At 45.9% G+C, this 26,367-nt stretch overlaps 1 protein-coding gene across 2 annotated transcripts in view; it reads left to right on the forward strand.

The window, feature by feature from the left end:
• AXL (AXL receptor tyrosine kinase) overlaps window positions 1–20,432 on the forward strand; it is a 49,558-nt gene extending 29,126 nt beyond the window's left edge. Inside the window, exons 7-20 of one of the 2 annotated variants that reach the window (XM_063312582.1) lie at window positions 383–575; window positions 1,182–1,321; window positions 1,708–1,852; window positions 2,938–2,964; window positions 3,786–3,915; window positions 4,033–4,124; window positions 4,891–4,986; window positions 10,720–10,797; window positions 11,055–11,147; window positions 14,795–14,916; window positions 15,574–15,683; window positions 16,396–16,555; window positions 16,734–16,870; window positions 17,255–20,432. In XM_063312582.1, the coding sequence (XP_063168652.1) occupies window positions 383–575; window positions 1,182–1,321; window positions 1,708–1,852; window positions 2,938–2,964; window positions 3,786–3,915; window positions 4,033–4,124; window positions 4,891–4,986; window positions 10,720–10,797; window positions 11,055–11,147; window positions 14,795–14,916; window positions 15,574–15,683; window positions 16,396–16,555; window positions 16,734–16,870; window positions 17,255–17,618 (1,887 nt within the window). In that variant the 3' untranslated portion in view covers window positions 17,619–20,432. The remainder of the gene's footprint in view (window positions 1–382; window positions 576–1,181; window positions 1,322–1,707; window positions 1,853–2,937; window positions 2,965–3,785; window positions 3,916–4,032; window positions 4,125–4,890; window positions 4,987–10,719; window positions 10,798–11,054; window positions 11,148–14,794; window positions 14,917–15,573; window positions 15,684–16,395; window positions 16,556–16,733; window positions 16,871–17,254) is intronic. The other variant, XM_063312583.1, reaches the window with a different exon arrangement.
• The last annotated feature ends 5,935 nt before the right edge of the window (window positions 20,433–26,367 follow it).

Below are 26,367 nucleotides of genomic sequence, written 5' to 3' on the forward strand. Positions count from 1 at the left end.
TTTATTTATTGAAGGTATATGGCTGCCCATCTCAATTTCATGACTCTGGGCAGCTAGCAATACTTAGAAAACAGAATTAAAACAAATAGAATTATAAATAACCTAAATAGCAGCCAGGAAAACAGCCAACCACCACAATTAAGATAGAACTGCATATCATATAAAATACTAATCTTAAGTACTAATAGGATTTCATTTTCACTGGATTAAACCTGACTGAGCAACAGGGTGACGCCTTCCTTCCTCCCACTGAAAATTATCTGTCTGCAGTTTGGGGCCACGATCAACCCAATGATCAGGGTTGGGCCCAAGACAGCATTGTTCCTTGCATCTCCCTTGTCTTTGGTCCGTCTTCACATGCCTATTGTCCTCCTTTTCCCAGGCGGTGCGCTCAGATGAAGACCTCAGCACTGTTTCCGACGAGCTGTATAACCGCAAGATCCGTGTCCCCCCTTTCAGCCACACGCTGAACGGCTTGGCACCCTTCACCACCTACTATGTGCGCGTGGCCTGTCATTCCACAGAAGGCAACTCCCCATGGACCCACTGGGTGGCTATGGAGACGTTGGAAGGGGGTAAGGTGGGAAATGGGGAGGACTGAGATGCCAAGACTCCCAGATTCCACTTCGGTCCATTGATGGAAAAGCGAAAGCGAATGGCTCAAACCAGCTTCACCCAGTCTCATGTAATTTAGATGTACTGGACTTCAACTCCCATGATTCCATTGCCAGAATCACCAGTGGCCATAGGGCTGGGGAATTCATGGGAGTTGAAGTCTGACACGACTGGAGGAAAAGGTTGAACTAGATGCCAGGGGTGTCTGCAGCGGGGAGGGGTCAAAAAAGGCCAAGATGGCAGCCACAGCTATGCATCAAAGTCCCATTTCAAGATGGCGGCAGATGCCATCTTGACTTTTTTGACAACCCCCCTCCCCCAGCAGATAGTAGCGAGATGATTGCTCAAGACGTCACAGAGACTTCAGAGCTAAGCCAAGCTAAGATCTGAACGGGTGTGTTGAATGGGGTGTTTGTGGTTCTTGGACGGAAAAGAGGTCAGCTGGGTTCTTTGGGGCATATCTAAGATTAGAGTAAGAACCAGGGAAGCCAGAAACAGCCCTCCGTTCTTGTATCTAGGACTCAAGTTACAACCTCATGCCACGGTGCATATTGTTTCCCCCATAGTGCCTGCAACTGCGCCGGAGGACATCGTGGCTATTCAGAACGGCAGCTGCACCATCATACAGTGGGGAGAACCGCGAGGCAACATCAATGGGATTATTCGAGGATACAAGCTGGTTTGTCAAAGTGGCGATTCACCTGAGGTGAGTACGCTGCACCTGCAGGCAACCCAACTCCCAAGCGTTCTAACTGACCCTTGCTATCCCCTATTCCGGTCCCCCGTTGAGGGTTTATCTCATACTTTCCCCTTATTTGCAGGTGGGAATCATGGAACCATAGGGTTGGAAGGGACCCTGGGAACTCATGAACTGTAACCCCCCAAATAGGTGCACCACCATTTTTTAAGGAAGGAAAACTTCTCAGAAATCCAGGGGCAGAAGGGAAAAAGGAAGAAATGAGTCTTGCTCCTGTGTGATTTTGTCCAGTTGGCTTGCTTAGTGGTCCTGGGACCCATAACACCTGGTTGCCACAAGTTGCTCACCCCCTGGTCAACATCCCACTGAAGACCTTGTCCATCTCTTTCCCCAAGGTGATTGTGGATGTGGGACTGACCAACGAGACAATCTTATCCCTGAACTCAACGGTACAGAACCTGACTGTACGGGTTGCGGCCTACACCGGTGCTGGAGACGGGCCCTGGAGCAAGGCTATCATGGTTGTGTCCTCAGGACCAGGTAAGAAATGTGCCACGTGTGCCATGTGCCACGTTGAGGACCTTCTCCCAAAGTTCTCCAGAGTGATGGAATTTGCAGGACACGCTCAGCCAGTCAAAAACAGAGCGGCTGCGTTTGGACCATTAGCCAAACATTCCTCCTTTTTACATGTTCATGGATCGTTCGGCATATCACGTGGACCCAGAAAACAGGAGTATTTAGAAACCAAGTGAAGTGTATTGTACAAACAATCTCTAGTGTGAAACAGTGCGTAGGAGATAGAGGCAACTATTTTTCTGGAAGCTGGTAACGATGGGGAGAGAAAAATTCCAGAGAACAAGCAGAAGGATCTTGACAGGAATCTGTTCAAAACACTGAAATAGCCTTGGGATTAGAACTGAAAGACACAATTCAAAACTACTGGGAGGGTGGCAGAGGGGAAATGAAAAAGAAATTAAAGAGCACTGGAAAATTAACAAAGAAAGTGGAGGTCAGAGAGGAATGGGAGTGTGGAATAATTTGACTACCAAAATTATTTTTTAAAAAAACCTAGTATTCCTTGTCCAATCTCTTTGATTCTTCTTCCAAAAGGGACTTTTGATTGCTGGCCTTGGTGTCTGTTTTGTTTTGCCTGGTCCCTGCCCTCCCTCTGGCTTCCTGTTTTCCAAGGGTGGATCTGGCAGTTGGCAGACCTTCAGGCCTGGTTCTAATGCAGTCAGACCACCTGGCTCTAATTTCTGCTCCATTTCTTGTGGCTTGGAAACCTATGAAGTCGTAAAACATAAGCCAGTTCTAAAGCAGAATCCCTGCTTTCAAATTTAGGTCTGGTGAGCCCCCAAAGATCAAAGTTTTGTTCTAATTGAGGCAATGGAGGCCAAGAGTGTCTGTCTGTCTGTCTGTCTGTCTGTCTATCATCTCCATCCATCTATCATCTATCTGTAGAGTTCTTGGTGCTCTCTGAGCTTGGTTGTTTGCTTGCAGATATTTCATTGCCCAACTAGGTAACGTCATATTATCCAACCATCCACCCACCCACCCACCTATCTATAGTATCCATCCATCCATCTATACATATAGACATACATCTTAATGATTTTCTCTTGCAGGTGAAACCCTACCAGATCCTCAGCCAGGTGAGAAGCTTTCGTCTGAATCCAGTGAACACTAAAAATGATCTGGAAAGTTGGGAAGGGCAGCTTCCCACAGTTAGGATTACTAGATCTGCATCACTTCTTCTATCCAGTGGTCCTATGGAGTTTTACAGAGCAAGTCTGGTGGCCCTACCAATGAGGATTTGTCTTCTAGAAAGTTCCAGAGACTAGATAATTCACCAGAGTCTGTGGTATGACAACTCTGAGGAAGAATTTAGATCCCATTTTTCAAAATGACCAAAGGACGATGGTATATGAAAAAGCATTTATACCTAATGCTAAGCCAGGATTCTTTTTAAACCATGGTCAGCATATAGTACTAAGCTGTCATGGGTGGCTTGACACATCATACCAAGCCAAAATCAAGCCTCGTTGTGGCCTTGAGTGCTACTGAGCCCACCCACTGTAGTTTTAGACCATAATTTATAATAATGTCACCAACTCAGCTGATTGTTGCTTAGTCAGTAAACCACAATAAACAAAAACCAAGGTACAAATCCAACCAATCTATTAATGGGAAGGAGGGCATGTTCATGGGAATATATACCATCTATTCCTGAAGCATCTCTCTTGAGGCATTGAGTTTAGATGTTGGAACCTGAAAAGGACATGGGGAAGTCTTGGTGACTAGGTGATCTCAGCTGGTCATTGAGAAAGTAGGATTTCTCCATTTCTTCCTCAGAGGTGTATCTGGTCCAGGATTCAGCTACCAGATTCCCTCTTGTGTCCTCCCTGTGCGAGGAGATATGTGTTTACCTGCTGAGAAGGCTCTGCTCACTAACAATGGTTGTTCTTCTTCACAGTAGGGCTCTCCACTCCTGTCTTCTCCTGGCACTGGTGGTATGTGGTGATCGCAGTGGCTACTGCCTTGGCGGCCACCATCTTCATCATCATCTTCTTGGCGCGTATGAGGAAAAAGGAAACACGCTATGGGTAGGGAAAAGGTGGCCCTCAGGAAAAACTACTCAATATTTAAGTCTTGATTTGGATGGTTCTCATAGTGGGACCAATCAGGACTCCATTTCATTGTCTCTTTCTGCTCACCAACAGGGAAGCATTTGAGCCCAGTATAGAACAGGGGGAGCTGGTGGTTCACTATCGTGCCCGCAAATCGTACAGCCGCCGGACCACTGAAGCCACCTGTGAGTTCCTCTTCCCCACGTGTCCAGTGTGCATTCTTGGCTTTGCACCAAGATCCAGCAAGAAGCATTCGCATTTCCCCACAGTTCTAGCAGTTGCAGTCCATGGCCACTAAGGCAACAGGATGGGCAAAGCTGGGCTAGGCCCTGAGGTAGGGGACCTCTGTAAGAATTTAGGGCTGTGATAGTTCCATACATATAATCAATAGCAGTCCATTTCATGGCAAGGTGCATTCCACTGAGTGACATATAGAAGATGGGTCAAAGATCAAAGAACAATGTTCCCATGTGGAATCAGAACCACGTCAGGAGTATCTGCCGGCCTTGGTCACTAGAAGGAGATTGACCCAACTTAGATACGGTTCCCATTCCTAGCCCGATCAGGAAATTTGGATATAAGTCAATCAAGGTGGGGAGATGTTTGCAGCAGCAGTGGAAAATGAAAAGAGTTAGCCCTGCCTTCTGCAGTACTATCTGAAAATTTGGCAATTGCACTTCCAGAACATTAGGGTGGGAAAGTTGGACGGAGCTGGCCTGCTGGTTGACTTATATCCAAGTTCCCTTGTGGGTTCTGTTTTTGTATCTCAAGGAGGCCTGGTTCTCCTTCTGCAGCAGGGCAAACCCCTTGTAACCCCAATTCTTCTTTCAGTGCATTTAGAAACCATTCCTTCTTCCCCCACGGCCACCTGTTTAAACTTGACACTTCTGGGTGGGTGATTTGTTCTGGGCATTAATTTTGTGCAAAATGAAACTCTTTTTCTTCCTGCAGTGAACAGTCTGGGCATTAGTGAGGAGTTGAAGGAAAAACTTCAGGATGTAATGATTGACCGCCATAAAGTGGCACTGGGGAAGACCCTTGGTGAAGGTACGTCTTGTGGCCAGTTTGTCGGGTTTCCGTAATGGGCCATGCCCTTGTCCGAGGATCATGGTTTCAACGTTCAGGCAGGGTTGCACAAGATGGAGACGGGCAGGAGCAGATTGAAAAACAAAATCTGATTCCATTCCAATTCAGTCTCATTAGAAAGTAAATAAGCATGGTTAACAATGCAGCAGGTAGCAGCTCCCAGCCAAGCTAAGTGGACCTTGTTAGAGGGACATCTGTGGGGTGGGGCCAAGATGGTGCCTTCGATCTTGAAGCCACCATCTTAACTGTTTTGGCCTCTCCCTGGGGATGACCCTGCCTTGACAGTACCTGGATGGGGGGTGGGGGAGATCTCCTAATTGGTTAAACTCTCAAGATCCCCAAGCTTGCATAGCCAAGGACCAGCCTGAGAGACTCCTTTTGCATATGTTGGAAAATAATAATCCACAACCGCAACACTTGCATAAGATTAAACACATGCAAACTTTTTTGGGGAAAAAATATAGCCCACACATTTGCAAAATTATCCCAGGGGGAAAAGCCTCTAATTGCATCATGGAAATAATTGCTTGGATGTATCCTAGGTTATTAGTATTGCATAACAATCCATTTCAGTCCCTGGAATTTTTTAGAGCCTTAGAAGACTCTGAAAATTGTCTCATTTTTTGGCCTGCTAAATTGACTTCTTGTCCAGAGCAGGGAGTAGAAACTCTGGCTGCTGAGAGGAAGGAGGCAAGGAAAGACTTCTCTGTACACTGCACCTGAGCTTCTATTGCACCAAAATAAAGAAAAGAATCTCAGAGCACCTTTTCAGACTAACATTTTATTAAAAGTCAGAAGCTTTTGCTAGCTTTTTTAATATATTATTTTTAATAATATTTGTAGGTCAGAAAATGTGCTACCGACTCCCGATTTTTTGCCACCATAGAACCACACAGCAGGTCTATTTATATCTATCTGTTTATCCATCCACCCATCCAACTCCAAGATGGCTTCCTCTGGGATAATGTGAGAATTGCTGCACAAGAGACCCAATCAAGCAATTCTTTTTCCTTTCAGAATGACTTCATTTGCACATCACATTAAGCTGGGGTGGGCAATCCTGTTTTTCTGGAGATTGGAATAATCAGGGGCAGCTATTGAGGGTGATGTGGTGGGCAGAGTAGAACTTAAAAATGGGCGTCTATCTTCTCTCAACTCATTTAGGAGACCTTCCTCTTTCACCTGAGGAAGTGACAAAAGGGACAGAACACTTTTTCCAGATGTCTGAATTGCTCTCTTGAAGAGGAGGGTTGAAAGTAGCTTGAGTGCTGTAGGTTGCCCACCTCTGCACTAATCATCATGGTGATTCATAGCTGTCAGCCCTTCAAGGTAGGGCAGGCAAGAAACAGGCCCAGCCAGAATTTCAGCAATGCTGTTTATTGTTGCAGGGAGGAATAAACAGTAACTAGAAAGCCTGTTGCTTTCTCTCTACTCCATCTTATACCAAGCAAAATCAAGATGGGACTATGTCAAGCTTCTTTCTCACACTTTCCTCTCTCTTCATCCTGGGGAATCTTTTCTGAAACTCCCCTCCTCCCGGTTCTCATTTCTTCCCCCTCTCCAAGACCAGGACCACATTCCTGCACAATAGCAAGCACCCCTGCACCCCTTGCAAGGGTGGGGGGTGCCTCAGAAATCTAGTGGGACTTGTGATTGTAGAACTCCAGTCTCCTGGAGGAAGCCAGAGAATGGAACTATGGTTTGTTTCATTTGCTAATTGTTTCATTCTCTGGGTTAGGGTTAGGTGGCTTATGACCTGCACTGGGCAGCAACAGGAGTGGGGTTTGCCCCTAATCTAACTTTATGGCTTAATGACATATAAACTGGCCATAAATGTAGAGCCTGGTTTCTAAAACAACCCTAATAATCCACTACACCATTACTAAGCACTCTCCCTGGCTTTCCTGCCGTCAGAATAGAACAAGATGAAGAGCTGTTTTGCTCATTTAGGTCAGAGGCTTGGCAGACTTTCCTTCTGATCTTTACTTAGGAAATGAATATGTTTCCTTTGAGCACAGATGGAATTAGTTTGGAAGCATTTTGAAAGGAGGAAAACATTTGGAGAAGCTTTTGTCAGTGGATCTTCCTTCCTTCCTTCCTTCCTTCCTTCCTTCCTTCCTTCCTTCCTTCCTTCCTTCCTTCCTTCCTTCCTTCCTTCCTTCCTTCCTCCTGTCTGTCCATCCTGTCTGTCCTGTCCCAGGTCTTACAACACTGCCCCACTTCACAGCATCTTGCCTGCAAATTCTCTTTGGGAGAAGGGTGTAACTTCACAGCTGCCACTTACTAACCTGTCCTTGAAATCTAGAAGACTGCAAATTTTCTGTCCCAAAATACATGGAAGTATCCCAAAATAAATGTCATTTACGAACTGATCTTGAGAAGGGGAGGAAAGGAGAGAAGATGAAAAAGAAGGCATCTAAGTTGATGTGAAGGAATAGATGGACAGACACACGCACACACACACACAGAATTGTAGAATTGTTGTGCTTCTCTTGGCTGAACACAAAAAGTTTTCATAGCAAATTAAGTTCAAAGATCATTTTGTAACAAAAGAATGGCTGATGCCCGACTTAATATTCCTTGCCATGGAAGTTTTGGCTAGAGGTCCAATTTATGGCAGCCCAGTGGGAGCAGAAAAGCCCTTTGCACATGTTCAGAATCACCTTTTTTCTCCTAGCTTCCCATTGTTTGGGGGCTGAAGCCTGCCACTCAGTTGGCACAGTTCAAAATCAGCATGGATTGCCTTGGTTCCTGTTACTGCTTATACCTCCCAATCCATTCTTACGGCGTGTATTTTGGGGGGGAGTGTACTATCATGGCCTGGATCTTGTTGTTTGGAATTGTCCCTCAAGGGCCCTGAATTTCAAAAGGCAGCAGGAGCAGCTGAGTCAGAGGCTGGAAGTCGGATCTGGTCCTGCAATGTTAGTAGTGGCGTTTGCATTGCAGGCAGATCCCTTTTCAAGACTCCTGGAGAAATTGAGAAATGGATTTCCCACCTGCCTGCATTTCCTTTCCTCCTGCCAGGGCTACAGTTACATGATCCCCAGGGAAGATGAATGGTTATTTCAGCTTCAGAGAGTGCTATACGTTTTTCCAGATTTGTATCCCATTTGTATCCCATGCATGGAGGTATGGAAGGTTTCCAAGATCAAGCCAAGAATCCATCTATTCCAGCATCACGTTTCCAAGAGTGAATGGCCAGACTTCCAGAGCCCACAAATAAAGCATCGAGCAATGGCTGTTTGTTGAGAAAAGAGTTGCCTTTTCTCCAACATCCAGCATTCAGAAAGGTAGACTGCCTGTGAACATGGAAGTTCCATTTTGTGCTCCTCACTGAGGGCTCACCACGTGTCCCTCTAACTGTGCCTCACCAACTGGTTGTTAAGGACCAATCCTGATGATGCAGACCATCCACAGACCACAGCTGAGTGCCTGACATCCTATTTATCTGACGCAATGTCCAATTGGCATTTTCTATCCTCTCTCAACACAAGCCTTGCTATATGCATACACACACACACACACACACAATTTTGTGTGCGTGCGGGCACCTTGTTGGCTCCTGGCAACTACATGGACAAGTTCCTGCAGTTTTCTTGCAAGATTTTTGGAAGTGGTTTGCCCTTGCCTTCCTACGGCTAAGAGAGGGGGACCGGACAAAAGTCACCCAGCTGACTTCATGCCTAAGGCAGGACTAGAATTCACTGGTTTCTTCCCTGGTGCCGTTAACCACTACAACCAACTGGCTCACATACAAATTATAAATATAGTCAGATAAATAGGAAAGCACTTTAAACTGGCTATCTGAATGGGCGTGCCAACTTCTTGCAAACTGTTTGGTTAAATACCATTCCAAAGGCCACCAGCCTTTCTGGAGGCTGCAAGTTCCCAAAGTTGAGTCAGAAGGCCAAAATATGGAACCTCTGTAAAGGACTGTCAATAGCTGGATTTTAAATTTTTCCTTAAATATTTTTAATTATTGCTCCTTGAATGTTGTGCTCTAGTGGAATCCTCCATAAAAATTACTAGCTGGTCCTGGCTAGATGAATCACATGCCCTCAAAACGGGAAAGAGGAAGCAATTGTTGTTAAATCTCTCTGGCCGGTCGCCTAGAAGTGATTTACTACTTACCACAGGCGATCATGTCATTTGCGAGCCTGGGGTGAAAATCAGTCGTTTTTTCATGGAAATGCAATTACCATCTGGGCTGTTCTTCCTTTCCTATCTGATCTATTTCTTTTTCTTTCACTCAAGTAGGACTGGCTCAAGATAATTTCTGGGTTGTGGAAAAAAGCATTTTGTCATTTACACCCAACAACATATTGTTTTGGGGGTATATTTATTCCCTTCGAAGCTTCGGATGCCAGCCCTTTTCCCTGCTACGTGGCTGAATTTTATAACATTCCTTTTCTTCATTTGAAATTCTTCCATGCCTGCCTCTGAATCACAAGAATTCTAGAGGAGGCCAGTCTACCTAAAATCAAATCAAATGAACAGCGAATCCAAAACGTTATTGTGGCTAAAAGACATACAGCAATTGACAGTCAAATATGAAGAGACTGGCAAATAATTAATATAGGAGAAAATTTGTCTTCAGCGTATACGTGCCACAATCTTGAAGCCGAGGAACAAGATTCGGCAATGTGATATGTGACTGAAAACTCATAACTCAAAGGCCGTAGGAGCATTGTCTGTCTGCCCTGGCATTATTATTGAAAAAGGAGAAATGAAATTTTGGCATAAGGCCAAACAAAATCTCCATGTACAGATAGTCCTCACTTAACGACTGTTCCTTTAACGACAGTCCGAAGTTACGACAGCCTTGGAAAAAGTGCTTTGTGACCTGTATTCACACTTACAACTGTCACAAACCATCTCACCACCCCTGCAGTCACGTGATCGCAATTCAGGCACTTGGCAACCAGCTCGCATTTACAACCAGTTGCAGCAATTTGTGACCTTTTTTGCCAGTTTCCGGCAAAAAACATCCACTGGGGAAGCTGGATTCGCTTAATGACTGTTGTAAAAACGGTCGTAAAATCGGGTCCGGTCACCTGGTGACTTGCTTAACGACCACACCACTTAACAACAAGTTTTCTGGTCCCTGTTGTGGTTGTTAAGTGAGGACTACCTGCAAAAGCACACGTGCAATAGTTTTGATCCTTTCCATACCCTGTGGGCACAAGCAGCAGGTGACAGGAGCTTTGTGATACCTGCCTGGGAGCGGCGCAGTAGGAAAGACATTGCAAAGGCCCGTTGCTGGCATTTCGAATAGACCGGTATGTAAACCTAAGATGCTCTGATTCCCCTGTCGGATATGAATTTCTCGTTATCAACAATATCCTGTTTTTAAAAAAAACCCGATGAGGAGACGGAAGGAACTCATTCCAAGACCAGGCGCTGCAGCTCAGAAGGTCCTGCTTTTTCATTCTACTTCCCTTGCTCGTAGCAGGGCCTTTAAAGGAAACTGAAAAAGCTGGAGAAGTTGTGCAGGCGTAGGCAGTGGGTTCAGTCTGGGAGCTCATCTTGGCCTGGGGGTTAAACCTTAGCCTCTTATGCTTTGCCTGATTGTCCTGAAGATTAAAAAAAAGCCACGCTCGCTGCCCAAATTTCCTGGGACATCACCTTTCTGATATTCCTGGCTGTGTTTGTCCCCTTGCTCACAAGCCTTTTTGGCTTTTTCTGTCTCGGCAGGAGAATTTGGCTCGGTCATGGAGGGCCAGCTCAGCCAAGATGGAGCTGTCTTTAAAGTTGCTGTCAAGACAATGAAGAGTAAGTAGCCGCAAGAAAAAAAAAAGCATGTCCCTTTTCAGGGGGAGAGGGGGGAGAGAGCTGTCCCAGCCCCGATATATTGAGGGAGATCACAACTGTCCTGAAGAAATACCACTCTGCATATGCCCAGAGATCTCCTTTCCTTTTCCTCAGAGTTAGTAAGTGTTCCAAGGCCGATGCCTGGCAGTGAACAGCAAGTTTTACCCTCAGAAATCCTCGAGATACTCAAAGCCTTAATTTCTCCCTTCTCTCGGCAGTTGCCATATGTACCCGCAGCGAGATGGAGGACTTCCTCAGTGAGGCTGTTTGCATGAAGGACTTCGACCATCCCAACGTCATGAAACTGATCGGTGAGGGACGAGGATGCCTCTTCTTGTATGCCCGGCTTCTTGCAGACCCATATAGCTTCCATGATCATCTCCTCCTAGCACAGAAAGTGGCCAACAATGCCAAGGAGCAGAGAGGGTGAAGCAATGATGCGAAGAGGGCAGGACAAGAGTTTTTATATTTATTTATCGCATTTTTCCACCACCCATCTCAACAATGACTCTGGGCGGTGGAAAAATGCGATTAAATAAACAAACAAACAAACTCTTGTCCTGCTGGTCCTCAATTTACGACTATAATTGGGACCGGCGCTTCTGTTGCTAAGCGAGGTGGTTGTTAAGTGAGTCACACCTGATTTTACAATCTTTTTTGCCATGGTGGTTAAGCAAATCACATGGTCATTAAGTGAATCCAGCTTCCCCCACTGACTTTGCTTATCGGAAGCCAGCTGGGAAGGTTGCAAATGACCCTGGGATGCTACAGCTGGGATGCTGGCATGTAAATACATGCCAGTTGCTGAGTGCCCGAAGTTTGATCACATGACCACAGGGACACTGCGTTGGTTGTAAGTGCGCAGACCGGTCATAAGTCACTTTTTTCAGTGTTGTCATAACTTCAAAGGGTCGCTAAATGAATGGTCATAAGTCGAGGACTACCTGTATATGCAAAAGAGAGAGAGAGAAACATCTGCAGAGCTGCAGTGTTCCTCAGTCAACTTGATGAGCTGGTCCCAAGATCCAAGATAAGCTTTTTGTGTGTTCGGGATTACCGGCCAAAGAAAAACTCTCTTCGTTGAGAGAGAGAAGATTTTGGAAGATCTCTCTCAGATATCACATTGAACAACTGGGGAGAAATCAGCAGTAGAAAAACTAGAATAAGGACCTAGTTTTCATCCTGTAGTATTTGTGAGCTAGATTTGACAAACTTCTCTAAAGCGTCCCGAATGGTGACCTTTTGACCACAGCTAGGTCCAAGAATGATCCATAGGAAATTTGTTCCATTTATAGGATGCTTTTCTATTGGGGCAGGAGAAGAGTGTGTGTGTGGGTATTTGTAGTCCAGTGCCTTTAACCACTAAGCCAAACTGGCTCTCAGGACAGGATGACCTGTCTGGATTTTCTAAGACTTTTTAAACTGTTTTTGTTTGTTAACGGGAGAGAAGTTTTGAGTATTTGATCTTGTTCGGCTCTACTACTTATTTTGGGGATTGATGTTCCTGTGCTTGTGTGATTCCTGCTTTTGAATGCTGCTGATTTGGGGCAGTTGGGCTCAAAGAGAATTCTCAGGGCCACAGAAAGAGGATGGATTCAGATCAGAAAGAGGATGGATTCTCCTTCTACCGACGGAGAAAGGTTGCGTAGACCACAAATCCTGTGAGCCCCAGCCAGTGCTGAGGACAGCTAAGAGTATAGGGCAGTGTTTCTCAGCCTTGACAACTTTAAGAAGGGTGGACTTCAACTCCCAGAATTCCCCAGCCAGCATGGCTGGCTGGGGAATTCTGGAAATTGAAGTCCACCCATCTTAAAGTTGCCAAGGCTGAGAAAAACTGGTATAGGGATTCCAAGCCACCTGGAGAACGCCAGATTACCTACCCCTTCCCATAAGGACTGCCTCCCCCTGCTTCTGCGTGGTTCCTCCTCATAGTAAATTCCAGGACTGCAAATGACATCTTAATCATGTGCAGATTTACATCATCCGGCATTGGAGCTGGCCCAGCCTGGGAAGACCTGAGAAACACACCTTTGCTCATGCCATCCGGGGCAAACTTTTTTCAGCTGGAGCCTGGGAAAGAATGATGGAAAAGAAAGGAAACAGTGCTTGGGCTTGGGGTGGGGGCGGGCTGGGGAAGGCAGAAGGGAGAGACTATCCCCTGGGGAACCGGGCTGTGAGTGAGAGGGAGGAGAGAACATTGCTTGGGAAAACAGATGTTGGCAAGGGTGTTGGGAGCCCTGACTGGGATGGGGCTGACAGACTGGTGGGCGGAAGCTCGGCTAATGCAAATCAGGCTTGTTTGGGGTTTGCAAGGCAGCAAAGTGGGAGCCTCCCACACAGTCCTCACTCCCCATCCCTTTTTCCTGCCCTCTGGTTCCTATTAACGAGGAATACGGTAAAAATAACATTCGGCCAGGAGGCATGCGGAAATCACATGGATTGGGTGGGTGAAAAGGTTGCTGCAAACCCAGGCAAAGCGAAGGGGTAGGGGCAGGTGTGTGGCATGGAGGGGTCCGAGGCCAGTTTAGCATTAAGGACAAAGAAGTCCTCTTGGGCTCTTGTCTTTCTCCTGCCACTTTAAATGCTCTTAAAAGGGATTGCCACAAACTCTCTTGCCAATGCCAAACAGATAATGCTGCAGCTGGTGCTGCGTGAAAGCCGTCCCCATTCCTTTTGTTATTTGAGAATAATGGGGCTGGCATGACCTCCTTTCTTTCTGCTGCTAGAGGAGCAGGTTTGCTCTCTCACTGCTGGGGTATCCAGTTAGTCTACTTTCCGGTTTTCTGCCATAGCGCAGTGGAATGACTTGCAAAGGAGCCCAAAGGCAACCTTCTGGGTTCGCAGTTGTGCTGGAGATCCAGGAATTTGACCAGAGTGCATGGAACATGACTAGCCAACACATAACCCTGGGTTGACTGATGAAGTCTTCATGCTAAGGCAGTGTTTCTCAACCTTGGCAACTTTAAGAGGTGTGGACTTCAACTCCCAGGATTCCCCAGCTGGCTGAGGAATTCTGGGAGTTGAAGTCCACACCTCTTAAAGTTGCCAAGTTGAGAAACACTGTGCTAAGGCCTCCTGCCCCACAGTGTCCCACTTTTTGCAGTCATTAGAGATTGCAACATTCACCCTACTCTGCAATCTCTCCTGAGCTTTAAATGGAAACCAGAAGGGGTTGCCAATGAAAAACTGTTATTTTCTGGGAATGTCACGACTGGCAGAGATTTGGCTCATGCAGTTTGCTGCTTGTTGAACCCAGTGACACTCTGAAGGACTGGGAACCCTCTACAAGGCTGTTGATTTCCCATTCCTGTTCTAGTCCTCAAAGCCTCAAGATGGATCTTTGGTTTTTTCCCTTGGATTTATTAAAGGAATCATAACTGACTGAGTTTGCCCACCTAAATCCAGGTGGTCCTCACTTAACTACCGCAATAGGAACCAGAAAACTGGTTGTTAAGCAGTGTGGTTGTTAAGTGAGTCATCATGTGACCAGACCCGATTGTATGACCATTTTTATGAAGGTCGCTAAATGAGTCACAGGTCGTTAAGTGAACCCAGCTTCCCCAGTGGACGTTTTAACCAGGAAAAAAAGGTCACAAATCACAATCACGTGACCACAGGACACTGCAACTGGTCGTAAATGTGAGCCGGCTGCTAGGTGCCTGAATTGCGAACACCTGACTATGGGTTTGCAATGGTTGTAAATGTGAGTACAGGACATAAAGCACTTTTTCCGAAGCCATTGTAACTTTGGGCCGTCATTAAAAGAATGGTTGTTAAGCAAGGACTACCTGTAAGTTCATAAACCATAATACCTGGGCTCACACAGCATACGCACAACTAAACAAACTACATCACGGTTTAGCATGAGAGAAGCCAGTCCCTTCCTTTTCCTTCTGGATCAGCCACATCCTCTTCTGTTGGAGGGCATTCAGGAATTCCCTCTCTCTCTTTCCTCAAGGAGTCTGTCTACAGAATACAGAAAGTGAAGGATACCCCTCCCCTGTTGTGATCTTGCCCTTCATGAAACATGGTGACCTGCACAGCTTCCTGCTATATTCCCGGCTCGGAGAGAGCCCAGTGGTATGTAGAAATCCTGCAAGATCGTTTATTCTTAGCCCTGAAGCAGCTGGCTCCATTCAGAGAGTGGCTAAGTCCAAGGAAATCAAAGAAGTTAGTTTTGCTGCACCCTGGTGGGCTTTGAGAGCAGAGGCAGAAAACCTGCAGCGTTCCAGATGTTAAAGAAGTACATCTGGAAAGAGACCTACCTACCCCTGGGAAGCAAAGCCCATGCTAAGGGATCCTGGGATGTGTAGTTCAGTTCCATCTGAAGCACTAGTTATCCCTGCCCTGGATGGAGACAGGGAGCCCTGACAGGCCACTCTTATCAAAGGAATGGCCATTAAGAAGCAATTCCAAGCACTATAGCAAAACTGTCGTTGGGTTCACACATCACACCAAAGGTTAGAGTTAGATTGCAAGGCTGTGTTCACATGGCATGCCATGCCCTGACATTGTGTTGAAAGGCGGTGGCCTGCTTTGTGGAGCTTACATACCCAGGGGCTGTTTTTCTCACAACACACTGAAGCTAAAGCTACTGAAACCCATTTTAGCTAGTTTAGTGGGCCGTGTGAAGCTGTCTTTGGCTTGTCCCTGGCACCAGAATTCCCATGGAGGAGATGGGGCCGGTAGCCCAGTCCTTACTTGTGTCTCCTCTGATGCGTTCTTCCTCCTTTGCAGTACCTGCCCACGCAGACTCTGGCTAAGTTCATGGCAGACATTGCAAGTGGAATGGAATACCTCAGCAGCAAGAACTTCATCCACCGTGACCTTGCTGCCCGCAACTGCATGTGAGTGTGTACAGCTGGAGCACCCTGGGAAGGGAGAGTTGAGGCAGGGCTCAGCATGAGGCCCCATCTCCACGTTCTGCAGCTCAGCCCCATCCAGATCTGGGGACCTTAATTCTCAGACTTTCCCAGCCATTGCTGAGGATTCTGGGAGTTGAAGTCTTGACATCCAGAAGGTTCCTGGGTTGGGGTGCTCATAGTCTTAATTTAAAATAAAATCATTAAAATGCTAGGATGTTTTATTATTCTCATAAGAGAGCTCATGGAATCTCAGAGGAGCAGGCCTGTAGGAGGTAAATCATTCAAATCTCACCAGATTTCAGTGGTTGGAGGAGACACAGGCTGTTTGAAAGGGTTTCCAATCTCTGATTTAAGGGATCAACAGTGGTATAAGTTGGCATTTCAAGGTAGACCAGACTAGGAAACCAAAGTCATGCATGTTAATACCACTTTTATTATAAGGTTATAGTAACAGAACCTTGCAAGTCTGAATGTGCTTCCTCCCTTTATCTTCATGAGAACTAGGGAGGATCGTGTCTGAGATGCTTCCTCAGATTACAGTTCTCCCCGGACACAGATTTCTTTTAAGTGACCCTTGTCTTGGCTGGTGCTCTTCCTCCTGTTCCTCAAGGTTCTTCCTCCTGCCCATTACACTATCACCTTGCCTTCACCCTCAAAGCCTTTCCAACAAGTGTCCTTCACATTCACTCCACAGGCTAAACGAAAGCATGACAGCCTGTGTGGCTGATTTTGGCCTCTCCAAGAAGATCTACAACGGGGATTATTACCGCCAAGGTCGTATCTCCAAGATGCCGGTCAAGTGGATTGCCATTGAGAGCCTGGCAGATCGGGTTTACACCACCAAGAGCGACGTGGTGAGCCAACATCTCCCTCTTTCATTTACCAGCCAATAGGTGGGGCTGGTTTTTGCTTCCCACTGAACTAGCTTCCGTCTTCCTGCATCACTGGGAGAATCTGGACTCCATGGTGGGCCAGCGGACTGCATTTGCTTCTGCCTCCTTTATATCCCTTCTTCTAATTCCTACCCTGCAGTGGTCATTTGGTGTCACCATGTGGGAAATTGCGACGCGAGGCCAGACGCCCTACCCAGGGGTGGAAAACAGTGAAATTTACGACTACCTGCGTCAAGGCAACCGCCTCAAGCAGCCGATTGACTGCCTCGACAGTCTGTAAGTACCTCCACCTTAGTTGCTCATGCAGTCAGAAAATACAAGAGTTCCCGCTTCCCCCTCTTGAGTAAGTCTGGCACAATCTCAGTGGGCTGAAAAGGGGTCCCATCGAAGGTCACTGTACTACTGTGAGGAACTGGAAAGGAAGCAGAGGAGGAAGAGTATAGTTGGGGTGAGAAGAGGTGACACAGCCAAAATCGGGGAGATTGACTTGCTATAAGTGTGGCTGGAGTTTTCAAGATTGTGTTTGTACTCCAGACAAGCCCTTTCTGCAATCGGTGTGCTTCTCACTTCCTGAGCTGGCCAGCTACGTGGGTCTTTACAACCACAGTCTCAGGAGATCTATTCTTCAGAAATAAGTTCTCCATCTTCTTGTTCACTCAGGTATGAGCTGATGACGAGCTGTTGGGCGCTGAATCCCCGGGACCGGCCCACCTTTGAAATCCTGTGTGAGGAGCTGGAGAAGACCCTCAAGTCACTCCCCCCGGCCAAAGATCCTGAGGAGATCCTCTATGTCAATATGGACGATGGAGTGGCCCCCACAGAGGCGGAGCTGGGTGCCGTCGGGGGCTTGGGCCCTGAGGAGGCACTGGCCAAGGAAAGCCAGCTGCTGAAGACCACAGTGACGGCAGCCGAGGTCCATCCCCCGCAGGCAATGGGCCGCTATGTGATGTGTCCCACTCCCCACGAGAACAGCCGGCTGTTGACCGAGGCCCTCAGCTGTGCCGCCACTGAGGAAGGAGCCTAAAAGGGATGCTCTGGAGACACATGAGCTGTGGGGAGAAGTTGCAATCTGCCCTGCTGGTGACGACACCCCCCCCCCCAAGGAGGGGCATTCCAAAGCCAAACCCTTGAGACCCACACTCACCCTTCACACAAGGAATCACTCTCCTGATTCTGCTGACCTCTTTCCCTTGCTGGGATGCAAAAGGTCCTCCTTCCCTGGTCAGTTCCCCTTGATAGAGTGACGTGAAGCCGGCCACCCTTGCGTGGGTCTCACAGCCACTTTGTCTCCATATCTTGGCAGGGCATCCCTCTTTGCTTCCATCAGGCAAAACCAGATAGCAGATTCCGAGATGCAAAGATGGGGGAGAGAGGGAGGACTTCTCAGGACTTGGCGGGAAGGGGCTCGGGGTTAACTTGGCCAGCTAAAGGTTGCCCTGTTCCTTCTCCCGCTGCCAAAGGGAGCAGAGCCACCTGATCTCCCCTTTTCTGTCTTTCTTCCATCCCAAAAGTCTACCTGATGAGGACCAGGACAGCAATCTTTCTCTCCTCTATGCTGCGTAGCAGCCTGAAGCAAAAAGCTGTGGTTGGCTCAATCCAAATTTACTGAATAAATCACAATGAGTTGGATTTACAGAAGCCATTTAGCCATAAACCATGGCTTACGAACAATGGCTGGGTTCACCTGCTGTGCTATGCCACTCTTCTCTTAATGATGTTTGCCTTATTGGACAAAACCCAACTGGCTCTTACATCACCCAAAGCCAGTGTTTCTCAACCTTGAGAACTTTAAGATGCATGGACTTCAACTCCCAGAATTCCCCAGCCAGCATGTTGAAGTTGCCAAGGTTGAGAAACACTGCTGTGAGCCATAAATCAGGGTTTAGAAAAGCACAGTTAGCTGGGTTCATACAGCATACTAAGCCAAAGCAAGACACCTTATGGCATAGCGTGACATATGAACCAAGTTAACATCTTAGCATAAGGCGTGAACCCAGTCATCCCATCTGTAGAGGTTTGAGGAAAATTTTACTCACTAAATTCCTCCATGAATTGTATTCACACAACACGCCAAGTAAGCTAAAGACCTATAGAGGTTGCATTCACACAACCTGCTACACTTAGCTAGTTTTCACCTAGGTTAGGTGTTTGTGGATGTGTGGATGCGTATGTCACGTAAACCCAGACCATTCAGTTTTGTTTACAGTTCAGGGCACTGTGTGAATCCCCCCCAAAGGTTAATTCAGTAACCAGATTAAGGGTGTTGTGTGAACGCAAGCAATGTCCAAATCCAAGTTAGCCTTTTTTATCCTGTATCTCCCAATGAGAATACTCTGTAGCTTTCTCCCTCCAGCTCCCGGCCCCTTCCTATTTTCCCATCCAGCTATTTCACTGCCATGACTTCTCTGCTCATCACCCTTGACTGCTCTGTGCCAGCTGGCAGCAAGGGCAAATGAAACAGAGACTGGATCACCTCTGCCCCGAAGCCTGGATTGGATGGAGCAGAATAATGTTTTACCAGATGAACCTTTCTATCACCGTTGCTTCTCAAGAAACAATTCTCCCCCCCCCCGGTTTGGCTCCAGAGATAAATCCCAAGTGAAATATTCGGCCCTGCAGACTGTTCTGCTCTCAAGACAACTTCATTTTATCCTCCGTAGCATATGGAACGCTCGGGAAGACTGAGCAGAACCATCCCTTTTTAGCCATAACTGAAGCGTGCGAAACCCAATCTCTGGGAAGCCCTTTTTGACCAAGGATGCTGCAAAGACAAAAGTCATATCCCGATGGGGACCTCAGGATGATTAAAATGGATTGCCAACTCCTCTTGTCCTTCCCCGCTTTGAGGGGAAGGTTTTTTGCAGGGCATTTGCGGAAAAGAGAGATGAGCCCACCTGGATCAACTAGGAGAAAGCCCAGCTCTGTTTCTTCCTGGCAAAGTCTGTACCTTGAACAGCTGCAGGAAGATGGAAGATGGAAATATCACGGGCACACCTTTCTAAATCACCATGTTGCTGTCCTGGGAAAAACCCAGCCTGCAGATTCCCTGCCGGTGGTGATGACATTACAGGCCAGCTTTAATGTTGCTATTGTTCCTTTAGATCAGCATTTCTCAATCTTGGCAACTTTAAGATGTGTGTGTGTGGGGGGGGGGGTTACATTGCTGTGCAACCCCCAAGCCCTTTGAAACAGAAACTAACGGAATGTATTGTATGAACTTACAGTAGAAAAAGGGGTTAACTTAGTCACCAAGTTAAGGTTTCTGCAAACACAGCTGGGTGTGACCAGTCATGATTTCAGTCAACAGTAATTCCAATCTCAGAGCCCGGCTGGAAAAAATAAAAGAGGGTGTAGTATGGGGAGGGGGGATGCTAAGAGCAGAAGGAAGGGGTTGGTATCCTCCCATTTTACATAACACAGCAGATCCATTTTCTTAAGTGAGACTTGCAGCCATGATTTCATTTAGAGTGTCAACTTGGGACAATCAGAAAGAATTGAATATTGCCGCTTCTCTTAACTTGTTTGAGAAAACATTGTCTTTTCTTCCCTGCCCTGACTTGAATCATATTTTCAGGGACTTCATTTCAGCTGCAAAATCATATTTTCCATTCCACTTGCCAGAATGCATTGATAAACCTCATCTCCCTTTTGGAGTGTGTAAGGAATGGCTAGATTGGGGAAATGTGGCATTTTCTGTTAGTCTAAAGCAGTGTTTCTCAACCTTGGGAATTTAAAAACATGTGGATTTCAACTCCCAGAATTCCCCAGCCAGCCAGGCTGGCTGAGGAATACTGGGAATTGAAGTCCACATGTCTTCAAGTTCCCAAGATTGAGAAACACTGATGTAAAGTGTGTTCCACTTGCAGTTGGTTTCAGGGACCTCCCTGGTGGGTCAAAAAAGTCAGGATGGCAGCTGCATGCACCCAGTCAAAACCCTGCAGTTATCTCACCTCTTGACCCTTTTGACATCCCCTGTACCTGGTTTGTTATTTTTTAGACGTTATTTGCTATTACATTAAGATTAGAGTCTGTGTATTGTGTTGATGTGCACACAGTCCAGTGAATTATTTTCCTTTAGATTCTTATTAATGATTTATATATATATATAAATATATAAATGTATATACTTTTTTAAAGAAAAATGCTGTATATGAAATGTTTTTCCACTCCATTGCTTTTGTAAAAACACGTCTCCCACTCAGGTCTGTTTTTAGAGAATGCTCTGTGATATATTTTGCTTATAAATAAAAACTTTCTTTAAAAAAAAAGAGAGAGATGAAAATCTGGTTCAGAAGTTTAATTCCACAGGGGAAAAGGAAGTTAGTAGTAGAAATGGGATCTGCATGAATAAGATGCCAATTTCGACCCTTGGTCTTTTATCCCTACAAATTGCAGGCCTTTCTTTTGGAGATATAGACATTCAGTAAATTCAGCAACGTATCTGCAGGAAAATGCATTCTCCCTTCCTATCTCTGTCCCAGTTAGTGCTTTATGAAGATGCTGATAGCTATTTGTCTAGTATCCCAGTAGTAACATATGGCTGCAAGAGCTGGACCATAAGGAAGGCTGAGAGAAGGAAGATCGATGCTTTTGAACTGTGGTGCTGGAGGAAAATTCTGAGAGTGCCTTGGACTGCAAGAAGATCAAACCAGCCCATCCTCCAGGAAATAAAGCCAGACTGCTCACTTGAGGGAATGATATTAAAGGCAAAACTGAAATACTTTGGCCACATAATGAGAAGACAGGACACCCTGGAGAAGGTGCTGATGCTAGGGAGAGTGGAGGGCAAAAGGAAGAGGGGCCGACCAAGGGCAGGGTGGATGGATGATATTCTAGAGGTGACGGACTCGTCCCTGGGGGAGCTGGGGGTGTTGACGACCGACAGGAAGCTCTGGCGTGGGCTGGTCCATGAGGTCACGAAGAGTCGGAAGCGACTAAACGAACAAACAACAAAATTGTCTAGTATCCATGCTGTCATTATGACCAAGTGAAAGCCAGTTGATCCCCAGATACCAAGAATCCCAGGATATCTTAGGATAACACAGTTCTGCTGTTCTTCTAGCATGAAAGTCACCTCTCTGTAAATGACACCTCTTTTACATATTTTTTTTTAATAAGGCTGCCAAGCTACAATATAAAGGGGGGCAAGGCAGTGGAAGCCTTAGACTCCTTTTCTGCCAAGAGGTGGTTATGACATCTCCCCTCGCCCCGCTTCTTGTTTACACTGTTTCATCTGCAACCTTTTTATCTTTCGCAATGGAATGCTCTCACTGATGTATGATCATCATGTCCTGCCATAGTTTGCCACAAATGGGACTACAGTAGTTTCAATCTGGTTCTGTAGTACGACTGTTAATGTGGCATTGAAACAGGGCCTCTGTTTCAGCCCTGGGCCAAACTTTCCAGCAGGAACCCCCTCCCCAACTCTTGTGCACCAGCGGGCACATCTGGAGAGCGCATCCCAGGCACTTACAAGAAGGCTGCTGTGGAGGAGCATATTGCCTAGCCCTAACCCTAAAACCCCCTGCATCAGAATGTAAAGTGGGAAGGGGCTTCAACTCCTCTCAGCCCCTTTGCTCTGTACCACCCACGCATCTCTATATCTTTTTATTTTATTTTATTTACTTATTCATTCATTCATTCATTCATTCACTCATTCAATTTATATAGCTGCCCAACTCGAACCAGCGACTCTGGGCGGCTAACAGTCATAAAAACAGTCAACAATTAAAACAGCACAAAAAAAAAAAGTTAAATACAAATAGCTGCCAAGAGATACTACAATCTGTCAGTGTCAGCACAACCAGGAAATGGGGCCCTTCATGTACTCGGGACCCCAGGCCCGGGCACAGAGCTGGGTCTTCAAGGCCTTCTGAAAAGCTGGCCGGATCGGGGCCATCCTAATCTCCAGAGGGAGGATGTTCCAGAGGGCAGGCACTACGGCAGAAAAGGTGCGTCTCCGGGACCCAGAGCGTGCCCATCCTGCTGGACCAGATTGAACGGGTAGAAACAACTGGGAAAAGACGGTCCCTCAGGTAACCCAGTCCCAAGCCATCTTTTCCTGGGCAGGGAGGACATGCTTCTGGGTCGAAGCCAGCTGCCAGCTTTATTTTCTGCAAATGCTGCTGGGTCTTGTGACCTTTGGATATAACTGGCAATGAAAAAGATGCTCAGGGTCAGTGTTTTGCCATGTATCGTGCCAATTTCCCTCTTATTTATTTATTTTTAATCAAAGAATCAATTGTTCTTTTTAAAGCCCAGAGGGGTGGCAAGCATGGTGGGCACCGAGGGAGGGGCCATGAATTTATTCCAACATATCTTCCCTTTGCTTTTAGTTCTAGGGAACCAAATTCCAGCCCTCTGATCCATCATCACTGAGAGCTGAGCTAGGAAGCCTTGCTTATTCCCAAAACCCAATGCAATGTGTATTGGCGGGGGGAGGGAATAATCCCTTGTCCCCCCCCCCCCGCACCCTTGCCAGGCAAAACCGCCATCAATGGGCACATTCAAAGATTGCTCCCTAGAACTGTTGTTGCATCAAGCTAAGCAAGTAACAGAGAACAAGGAAGCCCATTCAGCACCGGGGAGTATCTTTCCCCCAAACACTCTTCTTAATCTGGGTTAAACTCCTTCCCCATCATCCCCACAGTCCCTATAGGGGGAGTCCAAAGACCATCAGAAATTCTTCCCTGTTTCTTGACTCCTTGTAGACTTTTTGCATGAAACTGAAAAAAATGCACTTATGACTTGTAGTTTTGATGAATAGAAAAAAATTGGATAGTAGAAAAAAGTGAGTATTTTTTTTGGAATCAGAGAGTAGGAGATAATTTTGTAATTGTACTTATATTTGCTGCAAAGAAATTGGAAGCTTGTTCTTTTCTTTTTATTCTTTCTGCACTTTTGCTTGCTTCTTTTCCTTTCCTTTCCTTCCCTTTCCTTTTTTTTTTCATCTTTTTACTCTTTATTAGTTTCTGTTAGTTTTTATGTTCTTTGTGAAACTTTTAATAAATTTTATTTTAAAAAAAGAAGAAATACTTCCCTGTTTCTTGGACTGTCTCAGGGAAATGAGATGGGTAGAAAACCGAAACTAAAAGGCGAGAAAGAGAATCGAGGACATGATTCGTGATAGATAAATCTCTATTTCAGTCAGGGGTGTCTGCAGGGCATGGTCAAAAAAGTCAAGGTGGTGGCCAAGACACAAATTCCAGTCCTCCTTGACTTGAAGAAAAAGAAATGGGTCCTAACCCCATTTGATTGATTGACTGACTGATTGATTGATTAGGTGCCATCAAGTTGGTGTCAACACTTAGGAACCCCATAGATAGACTTTCTGCAGGAAGATCTGTCCTCAACTTGACCCTTTAGGGCTGTCAGGGGTGCATTCATTGTCACTATAATCAAGTCTATCCATCTTTCTGCTGGAGGTTTCCTTCCAATTTTCCCAGAATCAGAGAATTCTTAAGGGAGCCAGGTTTTTGCATCCTGTGCCCAAAATAAGGAGCTGCCAGGAACTCCAATTACCCTGAGAAAGGTTTAGCCTGAAGAGGACAGAAATCAGGTTGAAAATACCTTGTTGCTGCTCTGCCTATTACGATGCTACCCTCTGGTGGTTAAGCGTCTGCACTGTGTAGAGATGCTCTAAGGCAGCGTTTCTCAACCTTAGCAAGTTTAAGATGCGTGGACTTCAACTCCCAGAATCCCCCAGCCAGCGCTGGCTGGGGAATTCTGGGAGTTGAAGTCCACGCATCTTAAACTTGCTAAGGTTGAGACACAACACTCTAAGATGAACCTTGAGTCTCTAAGAAAGTTTTCACAAGATAGAAGGGAGGCTCCAAGCCATCTTTGTGCTCAGACATTAAAAGGAAGCTTACTATTTTCATACAGTAACGCAGTATAAAATGCTTAGAGACAATTTTTAAAATGCTCCATCTGCAACTAGTTCTCACTAACTGGGCTTTACTACAAACTTATGTATTATTCAAATATTTTCTCAAATCCTACCTTTTTTTGTGAAGTCTGCTCTTGCCGCCATTCCTGTCTAAAGTTCCCAACATTGGTGACTTTTCGATATGTTCTCAACAAATCTGGCTGGCTTATCATTGCAAACATCTGGAAGGCAGCAGCTTCTGTAACTGTCAGTACAGTCTGAATATCTCTGCTTGGAAGAAAGCCATGGCCAATGGAATTTAATGGAAGGATATTTTTAATCACCTAATCTCATTACAGTCCATTTGCTGACCCCCTTTTCCAGTTGACAGGAGCAGCCTTCCACAGCTTTAGAGCATGGGTCATGCTGGCTGGGAATTCTGGGAAGTGTAGTCCCAACACATCTGGAGCTGTAAGTTTGGGAAGGCTGTATGAATAAGGAATGCCTTTTGGAAGAAGGAATATCTGAATAAGGAATGCCTTCCTGAAGCTGAGAGGGAGAAAAATGTGTTTTCTCTACACCTTGGAGTAACCTGGCCAGATTTGTGGAGGTAGTCCTAGAACAGTTGTAATATATTTGCCAGGCAGCACATTATGTTGGCGTGCTCTGTTCGCTTCTTAAAATGCTTTTTTATGAAGGGAGCTCCTCATGCAGGGCTCAGTCCTCAGGAAGGAATGTTTTATCTCCACCTCGGCTGAAGGAAAACAGCAGCATAAAAAAACCTGTAAAAATGATCAACCCTATGGCCAGCTGTAAAAAAAAAAGAGTTCCCACATAAGGCATGGTTTGTTTTAATCAGAGTTTGTTGAAACATAGTTTGTTGAACTAATTGAACATTAGTTCAATTCACACATTGCAGTAAGCCATGGTGTGCTGGATTTCATTTCGTTCATTTAGTGTATTGCACAACCCCAGTCATTGTACAGCAGAACCACCGTTTAGGTCTTAAAGTGATGTACAGTATCAACTAGCCAGTTGTGGTTTATTAATAAATCATGGTTTAGTTCAATGCCTAAATCTGATCAGTGTGAACCCAGTCTAGCCAAAGCTACTCTATATTAAAATTCCATTTTGTTCAGTGGGAGAAATAAACTCTACAAGGTATTTAATTTTGGCTACCTTTTGCCCGATTTGGGGATGATATTACCTTCACAATTACATAATTCACCTTAAGCTCTGTTAAAAAGAAAAGCAGGATATATATGATATATAAAACAAAATATTATATAATTATATATTATAATATTTAATAATATTTAAATGTTATATATCCTTATATATATTTTATATAGGATATACATATAAAGAGATTAAAAAAAAACCTCTCGTTTTGGCCTGACTCAGCCTTTCTTAATTTGTTGTCCTCCAGATGTGAACTTCAACTCCCATCATCCCCAGTAAACAGAGGGAGGAGACCGGGCTGGGGGAGCTTACGCAAGCCTCAGCCAATAGAAAAGAGAGGGAAAAGTCCCTCCAGAAACAAACAAGCCCGCATTTCAGCCAATGAGAAGTTAGGAAGGGAGAGGCCTCGGGATTCGCCTCCAGGAAGATAGTCCAGCCTCCCTCCTTCGTCAGTCAGTTGTTTTTCCTCCTCCTTTCCCTGGCCAGTTTCAGAGAAAGTGAAGGCGGGGAGGAAACGAGCCATTTTTAGCCAATGGGAATGCTCTTTATAGATTGACCCTTACGGTTGCCCAATGGGCGAGCTTGTTTCACAGGCCGGGAATGAGCGGGAGACGGAGGGAGAGAGAGGAGGGCGCAAAGGCGGGGGACGCTTCGCCCAATCAGGGAGCGCCTCTTATTCCTCTGCTGCCGGGCCGGCCAACCGGAGAGCCCGTTGCATGGCGGG

This window comes from Candoia aspera, chromosome 10 (genome assembly GCF_035149785.1).
Source record: "Candoia aspera isolate rCanAsp1 chromosome 10, rCanAsp1.hap2, whole genome shotgun sequence".
Classification (NCBI taxonomy): domain Eukaryota; kingdom Metazoa; phylum Chordata; class Lepidosauria; order Squamata; family Boidae; genus Candoia; species Candoia aspera.